The following is a 21,070-nucleotide window of genomic DNA, read 5'->3' on the forward strand; positions in this document are numbered from 1 at the left end:
ATTCACAATAACTTCTTTTTTTCTAAGTTTCATTTTATAAAAACCTTTATGTTTACTTTTGGCTGATGTGTAAAAAAAAAAAAACCCCACAAAAAAGCCATTAATGATCAAAATAAATAAATTATGGGTATACGTTTTGTATGTAAATGTACAGTGAATGCAAGAATATCTTTTACAATTGTAAAATACAATTGAACATCCCCATCTAAACATTTGGGAACTGCTTACTTTTGTGTTTGAGATTAAACAGCAAATTTATCAGAATGTAATATCAGATTTTCATATTTCTGATTAATTCCTGATTCCTGATCTAAATGTGTTAAACAACTTAAAACAAGCATCTGTTTAAAACAACCTATTTTTCAAGTGATGGAAAATATAGGGATCTATGACAGATACAGTGGGGAAAATAAGTATTTGAACACCCTGCTATTTTGCAAGTTCTCCCACTTAGAAATCATGGAGGGGTCTGAAATTGTCATCGTAGGTGCATGTCCACTGTGAGAAAATCACAATATATGATTTTTTAAACTATTTATTTGTATGATACAGCTGCAAATAAGTATTTGAACACCTGAGAAAGTCAATGTTAATATTTGGTACAGTAGCCTTTGTTTGCAATTACAGAGGTCAAACGTTTCCTGTAGTTTTTCACCAGGTTTGCACACACTGCAGGGGGGATTTTGGCCCACTCCTCCACACAGATCTTCTCTAGATCAGTCAGGTTTCTGGCCTGTCGCTGAGAAACACGGAGTTTGAGCTCCCTCCAAAGATTTTCTATTGGGTTTAGGTCTGGAGACTGGCTAGGCCACGCCAGAACCTTGATATGCTTCTTACAGAGCCACTCCTTGGTTATCCTGGCTGTGTGCTTCGGGTCATTGTTAAGTTGGAAGACCCAGCCTCGACCCATCTTTATTGCTCTAACTGAGGGAAGGAGGTTGTTCCCCAAAATCTTGCAATACATGGCCCCGGTCATCCTCTCCCTCCTTAATACAGTGCAGTCGCCCTGTCCCATGTGACGAAAAACAACCCCAAAGCATGATGCTACCACTCCCATGCTTCACAGTAGGGATGGTGTTCTTGGGATGGTACTCATCATTCTTCTTCCTCCAAACACGTTTAGTGGAATTATGACCCAAAAGTTCTATTTTGGTCTCATCTGACCACATGACTTTCTCCCATGACTCCTTTGGATCATCCAAATGGTCATTGGCAAACTTAAGATGTGCCTGGACATGTGCTGGTTTAAGCAGGGGAACCTTCTGTGCCATGCATGATTTCAAACCATGACGTCTTAGTGCATTACCAACAGTAACCTTGGAAACGGTGGTCCCAGCTCTTTTCAGGTCATTGACCAGCTCCTCCCGTGTAGTTCTGGGCTGATTTCTCACCTTCCTTAGGATCATGGAGTCCCAGTCCGAGGGAGATTGACAGTCATGTTTAGCTTCTTCCATTTTCTAATGATTGCTCCAACAGTGGACCTTTTTTCACCGAACTGCTTGGCAATTTCCCCGTAGCCCTTTCCAGCCTTGTGGAGGTGTACAATTTTGTCTCTAGTGTCTTTGGACAGCTCTTTGGTCTTGGCCATGTTAGTAGTTGGATTCTTACTGATTGTATGGGGTGGACAGGTTTCTTTATGCAGCTAACGACCTCAAACAGGTGCATCTAATTTAGGATAATAAATGTAGTGGAGGTGGACATTTTAAAGGCAGACTAACAGGTCTTTGAGGGTCAGAATTCTAGCTGATAGACAGGTGTTCAAATACTTATTTGCAGCTGCATCATACAAATAAATAGTTTCAAAATCATATATTGTGATTTCTGGATTTTTTTTTTTAGATTATGTCTCTCACAGTGGACATGCACCTACGATGACAATTTCAGACCCCTCCATGATTTCTAAGTGGGAGAACTTGCAAAATAGCAGAGTGTTCAAATAATTATTTTTTCTCACTGTAGGTGTTTTGGTTGGCAAAGAGGACTGTAATAACACAAATTGTATTTTTTCAGATATCAAACTTCACCTCACACGATTTTCATACTTCTCAAAAGTAATAAAGGAAAAAAAAAAGTGATTTTCTTTAGGTAAACCTATATACAGTATTATAAACGTATTAAATTTGACAAGACTTCAGACATCAAATGAGTATTAAATAATTTATTCACAGCTAAATTTTATGGCAAAATCTGTAATGTAGAGTTACACCAGGAAGCACTGATTTGTATAAAGTTGTAAAACAACAAGAAAAAAACTCAATCAGTGAATAGAGGTGATGAATATGAGCCATTATAAGCAAAAGGCAACGCATAACAGTTATCAGATGAACAGGAGTCCTTTTGTAATCCAAAACAAATAAGTATCAATGTATTTCAGCCAGGTTTCTGTACATTAAACAAAACTTTGTGTATGTGATGATAAAGCCTGCACCCAGTGACTCTATGTCACAATCTTGTGCACAGCTACTGTAATTGTCCCGTGTGTCCTCACCAGCACATTTCTGCAAACACAGATGCAATGATTGTATTATTAATTGTGAATCAAGCAAGTAGTGTAATTTTATTATCATAAAGAAAAAACCTGACACACTCATGAGGTGTCACTCAAAGATGATATTAATTACAATGTCCACTGTGATTTCAGAACATCAGCAAACTCTCATGTGGTTACTCCCACATGCATTAATATCAAGTTACCAAATGGGAGCAATGTATGCAATTCAAGTACAGTTGGCATATACAGCATGGGCCAGTCTCTTTATATCCAAATGTGGAATTTGTAGTAGAACATGATGAAAACTCCCATGATGGAACCCGATACTACAGCCAACAGAAATATGTACTGTACTGAATCTGAAGAAATTCATACATGTTTTCAAATTGATTATTAAAATATAGTTTTATAGCAATATATTACAGGTACAGGCAAAGCGCAGGGTTATGTTTATTGGTGTTTTAATTTTAAAAAAGTCACTAAAATGTGATTTTTTTTTACTTTCAATATGATAAATTGTTCTAAATGAAAATTATTAGCATTTACAGAGTCTCAGATGTTACACTACAAGGCCGAAACCTGACCTTCACACCCATACATCTCTTTCCCCAAACACGTGCCTAAGTTTGAAGCACACAATTGCCTAGAATGCCTTTATATGCTAAAGAACCCAAACTTGTTCCAGCATGACAATGTCCCAGTGCACAAAATTAAGTCCATGCTGCTGTGGAAGAGCCCTGACCCTAACCAAGGACCTGGAACACAACTGACATTCCAATTCATCATGTTCCATGATATTAGGGTAAGGGCTCTGTACAGGCCACTGGAACTCCTAATGCACACTTCTTGGGCTGATGCTGCGTTAAGGATCAGCTTTATTTTATAACTAGTAAGTGACGCAGCAAGTGTTGAAATAAAGGAGTGGTGATTTTTAAAAGTGTTCTTTAAAAGGGTACGTTTCTGAGCTATTGTTGCTTCTAGATTCTATTTTATTAACCAGATCAGGCACGGTAAAAGTCTCACAAACAGACCTATGGCAAAGGAGGCATACTACAAAGGTGCCACATTTCCAGTGACTGAGCTCTTCAGTGGAACCCATTCAACTGCAGTGGTTTTGGCTGAGACATGAATTCAGTAATTAAGGGTGTTCACATATTTTTGGTTATATTATGTATACAAGTAGCATCTTACCCTGAATCAGATTCAAGACACACAGTAGGGGTGTCTGTTGGATCTTTGGTTAGAGAGGCAGCCTGTTTGGCCAGAACAGACACAACTCCACCATGCTCATCAGAAAGGGAACCACGGCCTGCAGAAACACAAAACTCCATGTCATTCTACACCGCTGTTTAGAATTCAAGAGCAACTCTGTTTCTACTAGAAACTTGTTCGGTGTACTTACATCCATCCATTCGTATATTACTTAAAAGAAAGATTTCATGTTTCGCATGTAATTTTGTATTGCATAATAGTTATTTCATTTCTGTACATTTGTAATATAAATAAAATGCTGTTCCTCGGTACTGCAAAGGAAAAAAAATTGTGTTAAATGAAAAGAGTTTTCACTAAGTAAGGGTACTCTCAATGTGTGTTTAACAATTCAAAAAAAAGTATAATGCACAGATGAATGGAATATCGAATTACATCATTTTATACTCAGAGATCAGTACTTTTACTTCTGTTACATAACTAGGAACATTTGTAGTTTTACACCAGCAAAAGTATAAACGCAGAAATTTTACTGGAGTAATATTTAAACAGAGGATTTTACTTAAATTAAGAAATAGTGCACTTCATCCCACACTGGTCAGATGTAGTAAGTGTCACTATCAGTGTTGTGCTCGTTACTAAGAAATAGTAACTAGTTACAGTTACTCGTTACTTCATTCAAAAAGTAACTCAGTTACTTTGTTGATTACTTACACCAAAAAGTAATGCGTTACTGTTAAAAGTAACTTTTTAGTTACTTTTTTAAAGAACCTTCCTTAATGTTCCCATGAATGCCCTTTAATGCGTTATGGTCTACAAACACAAAACTGACTTAAACACAGAGTAATTTTTAAACACTATTTTTATTAAAGTCAGAGCAGCACAAACTGAATATATCACAAGGATTTCTGAAATAAATAACAAAACAAGCTGAATAATATATTCACAATCAAAAACTAAAGTGGCTTCTGCTGTTGTGTTGAGCTCTTAAAAATGTTCCTTTCACAGCTGAAGTATGAAAACTATCAACAACAGAACACCGGGTTAGCTTCTAGCTACTAGCATGGAGGTCCTGGACACAGCTTACATTTGACTTAAAAGTATTTGTCTTTATGCTCAACTAAAGTGAAATAATTAGCATATTTCCACTTTAAGAAACTCTTCTTGCTCTCGCCTCGACTCGCCATTACTGCCGCACAGACCTGAATAAACGGAGACACGCCCACAGTGCGTCTTCTTCGTGTTTACAGTGGTTCATCCACCAATCCTACAAGGCGTCGCTGCTGTAAGCAGGTTAGGCTGTAGTCTACACTTCAGCCAAAATTAATTCATTTATAAAAGTAACGGGTAACGCACCATACGGTAACGGTAACGGAGTTACTTTATTTTTTAAATTAACGCATTACAGTATTAGTTACTGTCAAAAGTAACGCGTTACTGCCCAACACTGGTCACTATATTGCTTCCAGTGGTAGGTCATGCATTTCACACTTAGGCCTTCAGTGGTGTCATACCTAAAATCAACCCAACTCCTAATAACATCATTATAATGTCACAGTTATAGAAACCAGAGCAATGATTGGGTTCTTTGTGTGCCCTGAATTATATTTAATTCATAAGTGTATTTCTACAGCAGCAAATAGTTGTTTTCCCATATGCTTGTTCACTAACCCTAGTACTAATAGCAAAACATACTGATACTAACTAAAATCTATTTAAACGCAAATGTTGATGATGATCATGCAGTCTGTCACTAGGATACGCTACTGAGAAAGAGAATCAGTCAGTTTATTTATGTACCAGTGGCGTCTTACTTGAACTATTCCACCTCTTAATACCATCATTATGATGGCTATAGAAATCATCAATATTATACCGAAACAGAGTAGAACAGTGTTGCATCATAGACATAGAAGTAGCTCACAACTGAATGCAATTACTAAAGCAAGAAACCCAATGAGCACAATTTAACAAGTCTTCTTTCACTGCAACCAGGTATTGTGTGCATTTTTGTGCATTCTTTTCTGTGCATTATAGTTTTCCAGGAGATTTAAAATTAAGGCAATTTGTGTGATTTTGTGCAAAAGCTACAGGAAAGAAAGCGAAAGAACAAAAAGGTTCTTGAACGCGAACCGTTTCGGCTGACCTTTCCTCACAATCTCCAGATTTTCCATCGTGTAAATGTCCTTTTAAGTATATCTGTGATTAATTTAATTTCCTCTCCTTTGTCAGCCATCATGGAATGATAAAACAGATAATAAATCCACATGAATATATGGAGCTAGTGCAGTATACTACAGTTTGCGAGCTCCGAATAGTGTGTTCTCTGACCATCCTATCAAAGGATATAAAAATGCTGACGTGATCGGACGCCTGCTAGATGGCCTCGGAGCAGCCGAGTCGAAATCTGACTGGTTAAAGCAACAGCTTTTAAGCAGCATGAACTTTACAGTGTTCATTTTTAAGAACTCATGGCAGATTTTGACACCAGCTAAATAAGGTGTTGAACAGATGGTCATTGTAGCATCGACAGCAAGAAAAGTGCTATGAAATTAAGAGAATAGACTACTGGGAATAATTGTATACATATTCATTAACGAAATGATATTACATTAAGTCAGTGATGAGTGTGGGCCAGCAGAGAAGGCCTTACTGGCACTGAAGGTCCACCACTGATTGTTTTCCAGTGTATGTGCCAGAGGTTTGGACAGTTTAGACTGAAGTATTTAAGTTTAGCCTGCTTCATTTATACTGTTGTGATATGATGTTTGTGATGAATACTTACATCCAAGATTGTGACCTTGGGCGTCTGTACACAAAACTCCAACAATCGCAGGGTTTTTCATTCTAAGATACAATACACATTTTTTTTAATAGATGCTTCATAAAGCAAACCTTCCACAGCAACTTCATTACTCCATTAAGCATTACGAAAATAACATCCACATTGAATAACGCAGGTGACAAAAAATACACGCTTACGTATCGTCGAGGTGTTGCTCCAGTGTCGCCTCCATTGAAACTAGTACAACAAATGTTTATTTACAACTAAACCTCAAAATGTTTGCATAAATCAGCTAAGGGATAAACGCTCTTGAATGGCTTCCGGGATAAGAGTCAGGTGATCTTGAATCACGTGATTCTTTGAGGCCACGGCAACCGAGCGGCGCCATCTACTGCAATTACGGCGTAACGACGGTTGCGTTGTGTTCAGAGTAATGTATATTGTCCTTGTTTTGGTAGCAATTTTAACAATTGTTGCAGAAATTCATGATGCCAGTTGGTAATACAGGAAAAAAAAAAAAAAAAACTACATTAGTATGAGTTTGTAAAACTTTCTTCTGTCAAAGCCAGTAAACAACAAAGCAACTGAAGCACTTTTTTTTTTATTAAGAGACAGACCAGGGCCAATATATCTTTCCAAATATTATGTATTCTTGGATTTAATTCATTTGGGTGCCTTCTTTTCAGCCAAGTTTCAAATGGCAAGTGCAGCTATGGCAATAAAAAACGTTTGGGGTTTTATTATCCAACTTATTTGGCCGAAGCAATTATACAAAAGGATTTATAATGAAGGATATTGAGTTAATGAAGGCTAAGAGCCATGCTCAATGGCCCAATGGGGATGAATTGAACAAGTTTTCAATCACCTAGCCAGAGCCCCAACCGTTAAGCCAATACTGTTTAAAAGAACTAAACTCACGTTTTATTCACTATTTTCAGTGTGACCCCTGGGGAAATGGCAACTGAATGTGGATAGTCTATCAGATGACACCTGGTCACTGACTATAGCACTATGAAAAGATCAGGTCTTCTCAACATGCACTCTTAAAAGGCTATATGTTCTTATCAAAAATCTGTACTGCTTGTTATTCTGCTCAGTGACAAAACCATGGTCAAACTCCTTTGTGTTTGTGTTTTATGAATGGATCCTTTTAGGGGCACAGCAGCTCTCAAAAGACAGGAATGCCTTTGACATCATTCTTGACAGCCTGTGGGAGCTCTTTATCAAACCACATTCTGTACTTTTATATATTAAAAAGACCACAGTTATAGGTTGATTTTACTTTGGTCTCATATATGCCTGACAACATTCAAACATATCTAATATAAAACATTTAAAGCACAGTGTTAAACCCAGTGTGGATCTCAAATTCTTATTTCTAATAATTAAAAATAATTTTCACCTCACAAATTAACAGCAAGTCTTTTGGAGATCTTGGTATATTTTTATATGCAACTAAATGTTATGTCACTTCACAAGAGAAATACTTTTATATGCATAAATCAAGAAAGAGCATTCTATTTCTACACGAGCTCTCAAAAGCATTTTTACTAGATTTGTTTTATAATAGGTTCAGTAGTGGTGCAACAAAAAGAAGTATCATGTAAATATATGAATAATTCAAATATGAACCTTGACTTTGCCACAACTATCTGTGGCTTTGCATTCAACAGAGCATAAGTGGCATTTATCCCAGGGTAAGTGTGCACTGGTGTATGTGGGCTTCATTGAACATCTCTCCCAAGCTCAAATAGCTTGAAATGCTACAGCAACTTCAAGAAACATTGTCAGATCAGATGGTCTAATCAGAAGGTTGTGAGTTCAAATCCCGATATCACTGCTGGTATTTTGCAAGCCCCTTCAAGTCTCTTAATCCTCAACTGCTCAGTTGTATAAATGAGATAACTATAAGTCACTCTGGATAAAGGCAAAAGCTGTATATGTAATGTAGTGAATAATAAAACAAAAAATCCCTTTTATTACTTTTTAATGTAACATAGATAAAAAGAGTGTTTATAACAAAAAAAACAAAAAACAGAGTGGGATAAAAAAAGGTAAACGGTGGTCATTGGGATAAAAGGTAATCAGTGATTGGACATTAGGAAGCAGTGGTGATCATTGCCATTATAAATGGATATGTGTGATTGATCATACAAAAGCAAATGTGATCAAAAATTGGTCAGTGGGAAACAATGGTGATCTGAAGTTGGTCATTGGAAAACAGTGGTGATTCTTTGATTGGATGTTTGGATCTTTTGCTCATGGAAATGTACTTCATTCAGGCTTTACACACTGGTGGTAAACTCAATAAACCTGCTTCCCTGTACAACTTGTGTAACCAGCAGCTGGAGAGGGAGTGGAGAACAGCTTCAAAACATCTGCTTAAAGTTTATAACTTGTATATCGTGTTATAAATTGTTGTTATACAGTAATCCCCCGCTTTACCACAGTTCAAATCTCGGGCCCCCGGTTTATCGCGGAACTGCAATGCATTTGTTTTTCCTGATCTCTCGCGGATTGCACGATAGACCAAAAACCTTATAGGGAATTGTTTTTATAGATTTCTATGTTAAAATAATAAAATGTATAAACAAAAAATATAATGAATAATTATAAAATGAAGAAAAATGTTTGTCATTTATAAAAAATAAATAAAAAATAAACGGAGGATTACTGTATACTTATTATTGGCTTCAAGTGTCTCTGAGAAACCAAGCTAGCTCTAATTCTTAGTGTTATCTGTTATGAGACATCGAAATAACTCAAGTTAGCTAAAGGTGTAAACTGGGAATACCATAAAAATCTATTAAATAATAATAAAAAGACAAGGAGGTTAATAATAAATGATCATGTTTGTTTTCTATGGTCTTTGCTCATTCAGCTTAAGCATGCACCTTGGCTAATGAAGTTTGTTATATTATTATATGGTTAACTGTATGTGTCATTGTCTTTAGAAGTGGAGTTTTCAGATAAGTTTCCAACTGAAACATTGGTGGTATAAAAAACTTATTTTAAGCAAGTTTCCATCACTCATCGGAACTGTACTTTGGTTTATAGCTAAGAAGCCAGCTCGGTGTCAGTGATCTGCTCTGTTCTGCAGGATAAGGGCCAGACTGCTGTGCTGACCAGGCAAAACTGTGCAATTTAATTATGTGGCCAGTAGATCAGAGGCATACATCTTCCTAACTGCAGTTCCTTGATGCCATGCTGACTAACCTATAGCACTTTCAGGCGCCTACTGGCCCTAAATCAGTATTTAACAGACACACACAACCTTCAGGGCTGTCATACTTCACACATATCGCTCTCACAGGAGATAGGCCTAATTTATCCAGCTCTAATTCAAAATGCCAGCGAGATGAAAATGCAGCCTTCATGAACATAAGCACTCTGCTCCACCCCAGGGTATTTAAAGTTGCTTTACCATTTTAAGTTGCCATTGTTAGAGTTTGAAGTGAATTGAAGAAGGGTGTTTAAGAGCTAGGATGTTTATTTGACTATCTTATCTATTCAAACTATGTGATGAAGGAGTTTCCTACTCTGTCTGGGAAGTTTAAACATCCAAGATTATATCTTGCAACAGAATCTGCACAAAATACTTATATTAATATTATCTTGTTTTTCACTAAAGTGCTACTTTAATATTTTACAGAATGAAACTGCAAACTATTGGGCAAATCTTCTAATTAATAATTAAAGGTAGTATTGAGGCTCTCTATGTCAGGTAAACACCATTCCTCTTTGAGTTTATGTTAGGATTCCTTTAGGTAGAGCACTGCAATTCCCTTTTTAAATGAAAGTAAATTTTTTGATAGATGAGAATGAAACAGTGCTAATTAATTGAGGGGATTGGTAGCATATTGTCTTTGTGCTTTATTAACATTGATGGATACAGTACCATTCGTGTACTTGTGTAAAAGTACAAATACTCTGCTTAAATATAGTAAAAGTACTACTTCTACAATTCTGCTTAACCTTTGTCAAACCACAAAGATACTGATATATGAGACCTATTTAAATTCATTATGCAATGTTTCATTCTCCTGCACATTATCGTTATTTAAGGAAAGAGTTTTCTCTTAATCCAGACACGTACGCTTATTCAGTGGAACCTATTGTGAGATCCTTGTGTTTACAATTGTAAGGTTATACTCATCTTAAGTACAGAAAAAACAAAATCCTTCTTTAAATATGTCCACCAGTGCATATCAGAGGATCATGCACTACCAAGCTGTCATGGTTTGGTCCTTGGGGAAGACCCTTAACCTTCAACTGCGCAGTTGTATCCTGACTAAAAAGTCAGGCTAATGTAGTAGATTATATTTTATTTCACAATAACAGCATGTTACCAGGCATACTAGTATATTGCAATACATTATTGTAAGAACAAAGTACCAATATTTTACAATTAGTTAATATAAACATATAATACTTTACAGAAGACTCGGCTGAATGCATCTTAATGTAAATTGTACACAAATTTGTTTCACAGTTTACAATGCATAGGACACTAAGCAGAAATAGAGCATTGGTGAGCCTGACTTCATTTTGTCTGTCTATCTCTCTGATGTAGTATTTAATAAATGTTGTATATGTCAAATAAATAGTGTCCTCTATTAAGCATTTTGCTGCTAATCTTTGCAACAAAGTTCACAAGAAATCATATAGCAATCATATAACATGACCTAAGTCAGTTCAGTGTCAGAAATCAAAGTGCACAGTCTGACCTTAGCGCAACCCCCCAAATTGCCCATCATGGCCCTAATTGGCTGAGAAATGGATTGAAACATTTAGCATGGCAGCTGTTAGACGTCAAGCCAATGAACCCTGTAGCCCTGTTTTTAAAAAAATATGATGGATAGACAGTGATTTCTCATGATTAATCTGTCCAGAAAGCATATAAGTCCACACAAAAAACTGCCAGTGGTCAAGAAAGTGTCTGAACTAACTGTCTTATCCTGATGGAATTTCTTTGTTGTGCGAATTTAGAATGTCAGTGAACGACAAAATGAATCATATCAGTGTGTCACTGAAGGCTAATAATTCCCAAAAGCAGTGACAAATGATTAATTTGTTGTGATCTACCTGCAAGCTGAATCCTATCATGTAAACGGAAAAAAAGTTTCTCTAGCCCACTTCACTTGATGACTCATCTCCAAAGATTTGATTTGATGTACGAAGAAATGTTTACTTAAAAATAAAACACACATACTGTACAAAAAACCCATGGTACTAATAATATAAATCCGTGGTGGTCTCTTAGACACATGTAATATATTTTGATGCCCAGATAATATAAACATTAGATAATTTATTTACATTGTCCCATATAAGAATATAGATCTTATATTATATTTAGTTTTTTAATGTTGAAATGGTGACATATTGTAGTTGAAATATTTGATTTCACAGTTATTCCTCATAGTGAATAATTCACAATTGATCATCACAATGAATAAGACTTTAAGGTTAATTATGCTGATATCATAAAAAATAACAAGTACAAGTATTGTAATATTTTATATATATATATATATATATATATATATATATATATATATATATATATATAGTATTTTAAAGGATCATTTACTAAATAGCATCGCCATCGACCGGTCAGCGTCATATAGAGCAAGATGACGAAAATCCTACGAAGATAGGGGAGGGGGCAGAACCATGGTGAAGGAAAATAAAGAGAGAGGAAAGACTGAATATCATTGTAGAACTTATTGGAGCATCTATGAGCAAAGAAGCTGAGAAAAAAAGGAAAAAGGAAAGAAGGCAAAGAAGACACGGTGAAGGCAGGAGCCTCAGCATCTCTATACTCAGACGAAGCTTTGTAAACCTTGTTTAAGTGCATTTGAGGAGTAGATAGAATTATAGGGTGTGTATAGGGTGCTATAAAACTTGCTGTTGCTGCTATGAGCCTGCTCGTCTTATTCTCAGTGCTTCTCGTGTCTCTGAGTGGCGGAAGATGTGCTGTGATCACTGGGGTAAGAACAGCTAGAGTTTTTTTCAATGTACTGATTGAGAGAAAGTAAATCTCATTACAGTATACAGTATACATTTAAATGAACTAATTCTAGATTTTATTTAGATTTTGCTAATTTCTTGAATGTCAGAGATTAAGAGTAAAACTTTAATTTTTGTATGTTTTCAATAACTTTAAAAGTGTATTAGTAATTATTGGCTGAATTTTACCAATGTAATTCTAAACAATACTAACAAAATATCTCATTACAAAAAATAAAAACACACTAAACCGTAATATAAAGACAATGTTTAAAACTGATTTCATTCCGAGTAAAAGATTGATTAGAACATGAAAAAAAATACATGACCAGAACCAGGTATGTGAGATTGAGGTGCAGAACCTTGCAACTAATAAGCAAATGTTACTAAAAAGTCAAGTATTTTTGTATGTATATATTATTGTATTGTATACAGTATTGACTAAAAAATGCAGTTGCATGGCTGTGAATATGAGTAAATGCTAACGGTGTGTGTGTGTGCGTGCATGTGTGTGTGTTTGTGTGTGTGTGTGCACATGTGTTTGTGTTTGTGTCTGGCAGGCGTGTGATAGGGATGTCCAGTGCGGCATAGGGATGTGCTGTGCGGTCAGTCTGTGGCTGAGGGGCCTACGAATGTGCACACCGGAGGGGTTTGAGGGAGACGAGTGTCATCCGTTTAGCCACAAGGTAGATATCATTTTTTACTTGCTGCGCTGCATTGTACATCCATATGACATGTCTACATCTAATGGGTTGTTGTGGTGGATAGTGTCAATTATATAAAGGAATATGTCTGTGGAACCTGTCAGCGTATGTCATATAGTAAAAAAGATATACATGACTTAAATAGGCTGCTGTGTCAGAGTAAAGGATTATAGTAATAACATGAAAAGATAAGATAAATATGATATGTCAAGCCAAAAATCTCACTCTGGTTTGTGGATTATTGGACTACCACTTGCAGTGCTTGCTCAAAGGGCATCTTGTAATGCAGTTACTGACAAACATAGCTGATAGTGGTACTGGGTGCTGCGAGAGAGATCTGTGTTATACATCATGCACTGTGTTCACCACATTGATCAAGTGACAGTGTTGCCGTTGTGGCTAAGCTGGGAATCAGAGACACAGGGAAATAAAGAAACTAAAATAAAATAAAATAAACTAAATTAAGATCAAAATATGTGCATTCTGGTTGTCTAGATATTTTTCAACAGCAATGTACTGGTAATCTGTTTTAATCTAAATAAGAAAAATATCATTGCATATTATACTGTACTTACATTTATTAAATACAAGCATCTGGATCAAATATCATACATGTAAGGAGAATATATTCATGAATATTTGAGTGATCACATATCCGACATGTAAGGAGAAAATCATACTTAGGATTTAAAAAAAAAACATTAATAGCATACATTTCTCTCTTCACAGGTACCATTCCCTGGAAAGAGGCAACATCACACCTGCCCCTGTCTGCCTCTCTTTGTGTGCACCAGATTTGCCGACAGCAGATATCGGTGTACCAAAGATTACAAAAGTATAGATTTTTAAATGCCTATATTATAGACAAAGAGAAAACAGAGGGCTGTGCTCTAGGAGAAATAAGTACTTGAGAATTAGAAATGATAGGATAATAGTAAGTGCCACGGTCACTGATTTTTGTTTGTCCCATTCATGCACTTTGCACAAAACATTCTTATCATTTTTCCAAAATACCAGTTTAAACCCTTAAGTGTTTGAGAAACACAATGTCATACAGTGTTTACACTGGCGTCTAATGAGGCCATGTGCAGTGAAACCCAGTCTGAGTTTGCATAACAAACAGCACCCAGAGCACATTTTCAAATAAATATATTTCTCAATAAAAAGTGTGCTCTGTGTTATTCAAATGCTTTCTGACTGAAATGTGAATCCAGATGTTCGATTAACCTAAATATTGTTGTAAATATTTGAATCCTGTCAAAGCACTCATTTAAGAATTAAACCTTGGAATTATAAGGTTCTGTGTCCTTTTTTACTTTCAAATTCACTGATATGTAAATATGTGATTTTCACTGCACTGGAACTATTATACATACGGAATATATATATACTGTTTATTATTGTATTGACAATTAATAATAACATTTTTGTAAATACAATAATATATATATATTGTATTCACAATTGTCAATACAATAATGTCATTATTAATAAATAGAGCAATATACATATCCAGAAAGCACAGAACGGGAAAAACAGCCAAATCGTAGCGTAAACACTCCTGATGGTTGAAAACAAGAAATTAATTATGTATTCATAGAAATAAACAATGGATTTGCAAATTGTTTTGAATTTTTTCTGTCCTTGAAGTTAAGTTCATTTTGATTAGCAGATAATAAAGTCCCATTTGACTTTCGATAAGTCCTCCACCACAAGTGAGGCATAACAGTAGGCATTTTATATGTTTGCAGTAGATAAACAATATAATCAGTGGAAAGGGTTTAAAATGTAATATGTAACATTAGTATATGTTTTTCCTATTTATATAAAGTATAAATATTTTTTAATATAATTATAATGACAGTTTGTGTATGGTGATTTAATTACAATGCATCTACTTCAGTTTTACTTGTGTAGTTCTTTCAACAATAGACAGTAATTGTAGGACAGAAAGCAGCTTTACAGACATTAAAATATTGATGATATAAATGCAAAATCTATAAATTTCTCCCTATATGCTCTTTTATTTTCTGCTCAACCTTTTCTGCAATGATTGTATTAAACTTCACTATTTAGCAATGCCGTATCTCATAGTAAATGATTTCTTCTTATTTATTTTCAGAAGAAATGAAAATAGGCAATAGGTTATAAATAATTTGTTTTCAATTAAATTGCCATTTAGTCAATATTATTACTAATAATATTATTCTTAAATTATTGTCCTTGCTTAGTGACAACAATGATAAAATTATGAAACAAATAATTCTGAAAAACTTTAAACTAAAAACTTTTGTTGAATAATTTTGCTGTCATTATGTTTGAAATCTATAAATGTTTTATTTGTACTACTGAACCTGCTTAAACAATTACTAAATAATTGTATTTTTTATTAATTATTTTTATCTAAGTTTCTCAATTTTTAATGATTCAACACACACACACACACACACACACACACACACACACACACACACACACACACACGCACACACACACATATAACTTTATAATTTATATTTATTATATATTTATATATAATTTTTCTTTTTTAATAAGATAATTTTTAATATGAAAAATCTGTAATAATATAATAATAATATTAGAATGATGGACCTAGGAAATTCTTTAAATGTTATGATTAACATTAGATACCATTCATTACACTTATCAGACATAGATAGAAGAATGTATATTTGAATATTCAGAAAGCATTGAAAAAAAAATCCGTGTATGGTGTTAGGTTTGTAAATTCAAGATAATAAGATAATAAAAAACTTCTAGGAAATGATGTCAATGACAAAGGGGTTTTCTAGGCAGAATGTGTTTAAACGTCTGGTTGATCAAATAAAAAGTATATGATAAGAAAAATGATATGACTGTATATAAAGACTGAAGTCTCTGCATGTGCAGTATGTGCTTGAGTGAAAGCTTGTAGTCACTATTAAGACAATGAAGCTGATCGTAGCCTTGTGTGCCTTAGTGGCATTTGCAGAATGCATCAGGTAAGCACCAACTATCTTGATTAGAGCAACATTTCAGATGTAGCTACTGGAATAGACATAGATATGAGTGTTATTTATTTAGTTAGTTATTTAAAATATCTTTTCATTCCTGTTGTGTATTATGTAACAAGGTAGTTGTGTTTTGTTATTAATGTTGAAAACATCTTGAGCACTAGAAATAACACTAAACTGTTCGGTCAGGGTGCCTCTAATTAAGGGTAAGACTGCACGTGAGAGACTGCAAGAGAAAGGCCTGTGGGAAGAGTACAGGAAGCTATATCCCTACCAACCATTGATCAAGTTTCAACAGATTGGTAATGAGCCCATGACCAATGATGCTGATGTAAGTTAACCAAAACATATAGAGTTTGTCCAAAGAGCAGTATGCTGGCTTTTCAGGTTGTGCATTAATTCTTGTTCCTCTCTATCTCAGCTCTCATATTACGGTGTGATTTCCATTGGCACTCCTCCTCAGTCCTTCCAAGTGATTTTTGATTCTGGCTCCGCCAACCTGTGGGTGCCTTCTGTCTATTGCTCAAGCCAGGCTTGCCGTAAGTATCACTGGAGTTGACTCTCAATGAATACAAGCCATATGGGTGCTTAATAAAGGAAAAAAAATAAGTAAAAGGTACTAAACATTCTTAAATTACTTAACCATAAGTTCATAGAAATACTGGAACACTCGGTTATATAACCAAGCACACAGTAAGCTCAGCACTTTCACAGCACTAACAGATATCTCTGTCATTTAGAGAACCACAATAAATTCAACCCAACACAGTCCAGCACTTTCCAGACCAGGAACCAAGCTCTGTCAATTCAGTATGGCACAGGCAGCATGACCGGATACTTGGGCTATGACACTGTTACGGTATTCAGACTCTCTTATTGATTTTATCTTATTGATCTGAAGTTATTTACAGGCCAGTTCATAAGACATGTCCAGAGGTGAAAACGGAAAAGAATCCAACTTTTTGTCAACTAAACCATGCTAAGTTTAAGCCTTGCACTTCATAGATTCAGTTACTTAATGCATTAGTTGTCCTTCTTAGTGCATGCTTTTGAATCTAATTTTAATCGTTAAAATAAAGTATTTACTGTCATTTGACATTAACATGGATTAAAATCCAGATAGTTTCTGTAGTTGAAAAGATTTTAGGTACTAATGAAAAGAATGAGCTCTTGTAAATAAATAAATGACTAATACACTTTTGTGTTAAAGGTTGGTGGAATCGCAGTGCAAAATCAGATCTTCGGACTGAGTGAGTCTGAGGCTCCCTTCATGGCCAGCATGACTGCAGATGGCATCCTGGGTTTGGCCTACCAATCCATTGCTGCTGAGGGGGCCACTCCTGTCTTTGACAGCATGATGAGTCAGAATTTAGTCTCCCAGGATGTGATCTCAGTCTACTTAAGCAGCAAGTATGTCTCTTTTTTCTCCAAATTTTTCAAATAAATAAGCAATAGGGTTTGTAATGCGGGTTGTTTGAGTTTCAGACATACAACATTGCATTGTTATAGTTTGAGTCTGAAAATGACAGTTTACCTCAACCAAACCCTACAGCAGTCAACAGGGCAGTGAGGTCCTATTCGGTGAGATTGATGCCTCCTACTACACTGGAAACATTTACTGGATTCCCCTGTCCTCTGAGAGCTATTACCAGGTCACCATGGAGAGGTGGGCAAGCTACATATTCATATCTATGAACCATGACCAATTATTTAATGTCTACAAAATTCTATCATTCATTTATATCAGCATTTACACTGTGGTGTGGTTTGTCAGAGTTACTGGTGTGGCTGGGATAAATAATATTTTCTTAAAGTTCTTTTTTTAAGAACTTTTTCTTGCAAGAATATTCAGTTTGTCTTTTATTGTATTTTACATTATAAATACTAAGTGAGCAGTAATGCACAGACTTCACCTTCTCAATAAGACAGGTTGCAGTCTATTCAAATGCAAATAAGTATCTCTAAACCTACACTTATCCTTGTGTTTCACATACAACAGTTGTTTTTGATGCTTTGCAGTGTTACTATCAATGGTCAGGTTGTTGCCTGCTCTGGAGGATGCCAGGCTATTATTGACACTGGCACTTCCTTTATCGTTGGCCCAACCGCAGACATCAACAATATTAACTCCTGGGTGGGTGCCACTGTAGATCAATATGGAGAGGTAAGTTACTGTTTAATTGTAATGAAAGCTTTGCCAAATGTATAATTCTGCCTTAAGAGTAAATACACCGTTACAATATACAAAATGAAACATTGTCACACATTCCTTTTAGGCTTATGTGAACTGTAACAACATCTCAAACATGCCTTCAATTACTTTCACTCTTAATGGCTACACCTTCACTATTTCTGCTTCAAGCTACGTCCGACAGGTAAGCCTAGACAAACTTGTCTTCCATGCAATCATATTCTTAAATGTTATGGTTGGACAATTTTTAACTCGAAATAGTATTTTATTAAATTAAATAAATCACAGATCCAAAATACATGCAGGAAGAATTCAAATCCAATCATGGCATATTTGCTATATAATTTCCCCCTCTTTTAGGATTGCAATGTTGGTTTGAGTGGCAGTGGTGATTCCCTGTGGATTCTGGGTGACGTTTTCATCCGAAACTACTACACCATCTTTAATAGGCAGACCAACAGTGTTGGTCTGGCTCAGCTTGCTTAAGAGAGAACATGTCATGTTTCAACTTCTGTTTGACTTATTGACAAATAGACTTGAAATGTAAAAGCAGTTAAGCATATATTGTTGCATAGAAATGTTTAATTGCTTATAGGCTTTCACTGTATTTCATTTAATTATAAATATAATCAAAGTAGATCATGTGTTTTTTTTGCATGTACACAGGACTGTAAGAAAACTGTTAATATTTTTAAAAATATGTTCGGCTATGCTACAATAAATAAAAAACAAAATTCCAAGAACCTATGTTAAAATGTGCATGTCTGTTTTTAATTCATTATAAAACATCCATAACATTAAATGTACCTAAATGTATTACATATACAACATTATAATGCGGCAATACATAATACAACAAATACACAATTCAAGTACTAAATATTTATATACTTATATACTTATTCATGTTTGAATCATGTTACTAAAGTATGCACAGATCATTTGCCCATACAGACACAATGTGAAACAGTGCTATATGATTTCAAATACAAAAAATGTAGTTTATTAGATAACCGCTAAAATATATATTTTTTAAAATAATCTCCATGACTACAATCCTATGAGTTTATTTTTGTTCCATGCACTTTGTAGACATCCCTTGCTGTGCATAATGCATGGCAGACATTGCTAAAAAACTTTCACTAAATACACACACAGAGAGGTTTGGGAGAAGTTTGCTTCGTCTGTAGGACATAAGTTGGATAAAATTAGAAATTAATAGTCATTGCATAAAGAAAATTGTACAAAATTAGTGGACCGCATTAAAGTCGATCTTCAACATTGGAATAATCTTCCATTATCGTTAGTAGGCAGGATTGAATCAATTAGAATGAATATCCTACCACGTATGCGTTTTCTGTTTCAGACAGTTCCCATTTTCTTTTTTTAGGAAATTGGATGCCAATATATACTCATATGTCTGGGCTGGGAAACCCCTGCAAGTTACAAGGTCAATTCTTCAAAGACTAAACAAGATGGGGTCTTGCCCTTCCAAATTTTCATTTCTATTACTGGGCAGCTAATATCCAGAAAATATATGTATGGTGTAATTCCTCAGATATTAATTGGTGTACGATCGAAGCTAACTCCTGCACATCATCTTCTCTATCTGCATTAGTTTTCAACCCTGATTTGCGACGCCCCTCTAAATACACCACTAATCCAATTGTACTTTCCACACTTAAGATCTGGAAACAGTTCCGGCATCACTTTAGATTAAAAACACTGTCCACTTACGCGCCTATTTGTGGCAATCATTTTTTCGTTCTGTTTCATGAATTGTTTCTGGATCACACATTTCTGTCATTCAATGCAATGCTGAGTAGATTCAGTATCTCCAAATCCAATTTATTCCGTTACTTTCAACTACGCAATATTGCTAAAGCATATTTTGCATTTTTTGCTCCATTCCCCCAACAGCCAAGGAAAACTTTAAGGAGGATGTCCTGGTTATTTACATAACTTTATTTGTTTTAATGTATGTTTAAAAATTTTTTTTTTAAACAGGTTGTGTTTTGTTCCACATATACTATGTATATTTATATCCATGTATATATAGGGGGGAAAAAATTTATATATATATATATATATATATATATATATATATATATATATATATATATATATATATATATATATATATATATATATATATATATACTGTATATTTTTTTCTCCAAGAACCTGCTTAATAAAGAGGAAAATAATAATAAAAAAAATTAGAAATGAAAGTTTATCTTCTGCTTTGACATATGAGCAAACACAACTTGAAAATAACCTTTTTTTTCCAACCATTAAAAAAGTTGTATACATAGTTGACAATGTTTTTTTTGTGGCTCAAAAATACTTGTAATTGAAAAAAATTGGAGTTAAGGATAAAAAATAAGTTTGTATAATTACTGGGGCTCTTGCTGCACCCTTTCAAGATGTAAACTATAAATGTACGCTGTCGGTGTGATTTGTTAACCAAGTGAGTGGGAACATTTTCCAGCTCTCGATTACACCAAGCAACCAAATCAAACAAACAAACAGTATTACGTGTTTTCTGTCATCACACATGGAACAGTGGCAAGTGTGGCTAAATAAAGAAAAATGTGGTTTTGGTTCACCTTTTAAAAAAGATAAATTGGGTAGCAGACATGTCTTGTAAACAGTGCTATGAGA

The 21,070-nt window shown here is 34.9% G+C and overlaps 3 protein-coding genes across 3 annotated transcripts; 2 read left to right on the forward strand and 1 right to left on the reverse strand.

The window, feature by feature from the left end:
- Nucleotides 1-2,143: 2,143 nt before the first annotated feature.
- Nucleotides 2,144-6,840, reverse strand: lamtor5 (late endosomal/lysosomal adaptor, MAPK and MTOR activator 5). The gene is made up of 4 exons (XM_083553951.1): nt 6,683-6,840; nt 6,486-6,547; nt 3,683-3,800; nt 2,144-2,498 (listed from the first exon to the last, which is right to left on the reverse strand). The coding sequence occupies exons 1-4, from the start codon at nt 6,715-6,717 to the stop codon at nt 2,438-2,440; spliced, it is 276 nt and encodes a 91-aa protein (XP_083410077.1). The 5' UTR covers nt 6,718-6,840; the 3' UTR covers nt 2,144-2,437.
- A 5,403-nt stretch (nt 6,841-12,243) lies between these two features.
- Nucleotides 12,244-14,115, forward strand: prok1 (prokineticin 1). The gene is made up of 3 exons (XM_083553355.1): nt 12,244-12,478; nt 13,058-13,183; nt 13,931-14,115. Exons 1-3 carry the CDS (start codon nt 12,407-12,409, stop codon nt 14,048-14,050), a joined length of 318 nt encoding a protein of 105 aa, XP_083409481.1. The 5' UTR covers nt 12,244-12,406; the 3' UTR covers nt 14,051-14,115.
- A 2,013-nt stretch (nt 14,116-16,128) lies between these two features.
- Nucleotides 16,129-19,082, forward strand: LOC310732947 (pepsin A-like). Its single transcript, XM_083553724.1, has 9 exons — nt 16,129-16,203; nt 16,405-16,546; nt 16,637-16,754; nt 16,956-17,074; nt 17,426-17,625; nt 17,768-17,881; nt 18,235-18,379; nt 18,492-18,590; nt 18,767-19,082. The coding sequence occupies exons 1-9, from the start codon at nt 16,151-16,153 to the stop codon at nt 18,890-18,892; spliced, it is 1,116 nt and encodes a 371-aa protein (XP_083409850.1). The 5' UTR covers nt 16,129-16,150; the 3' UTR covers nt 18,893-19,082.
- Nucleotides 19,083-21,070: the final 1,988 nt, after the last annotated feature.

This window comes from Silurus aristotelis (genome assembly GCF_946808225.1).
Source record: "Silurus aristotelis genome assembly, chromosome: 11".
NCBI lineage: Eukaryota > Metazoa > Chordata > Actinopteri > Siluriformes > Siluridae > Silurus > Silurus aristotelis.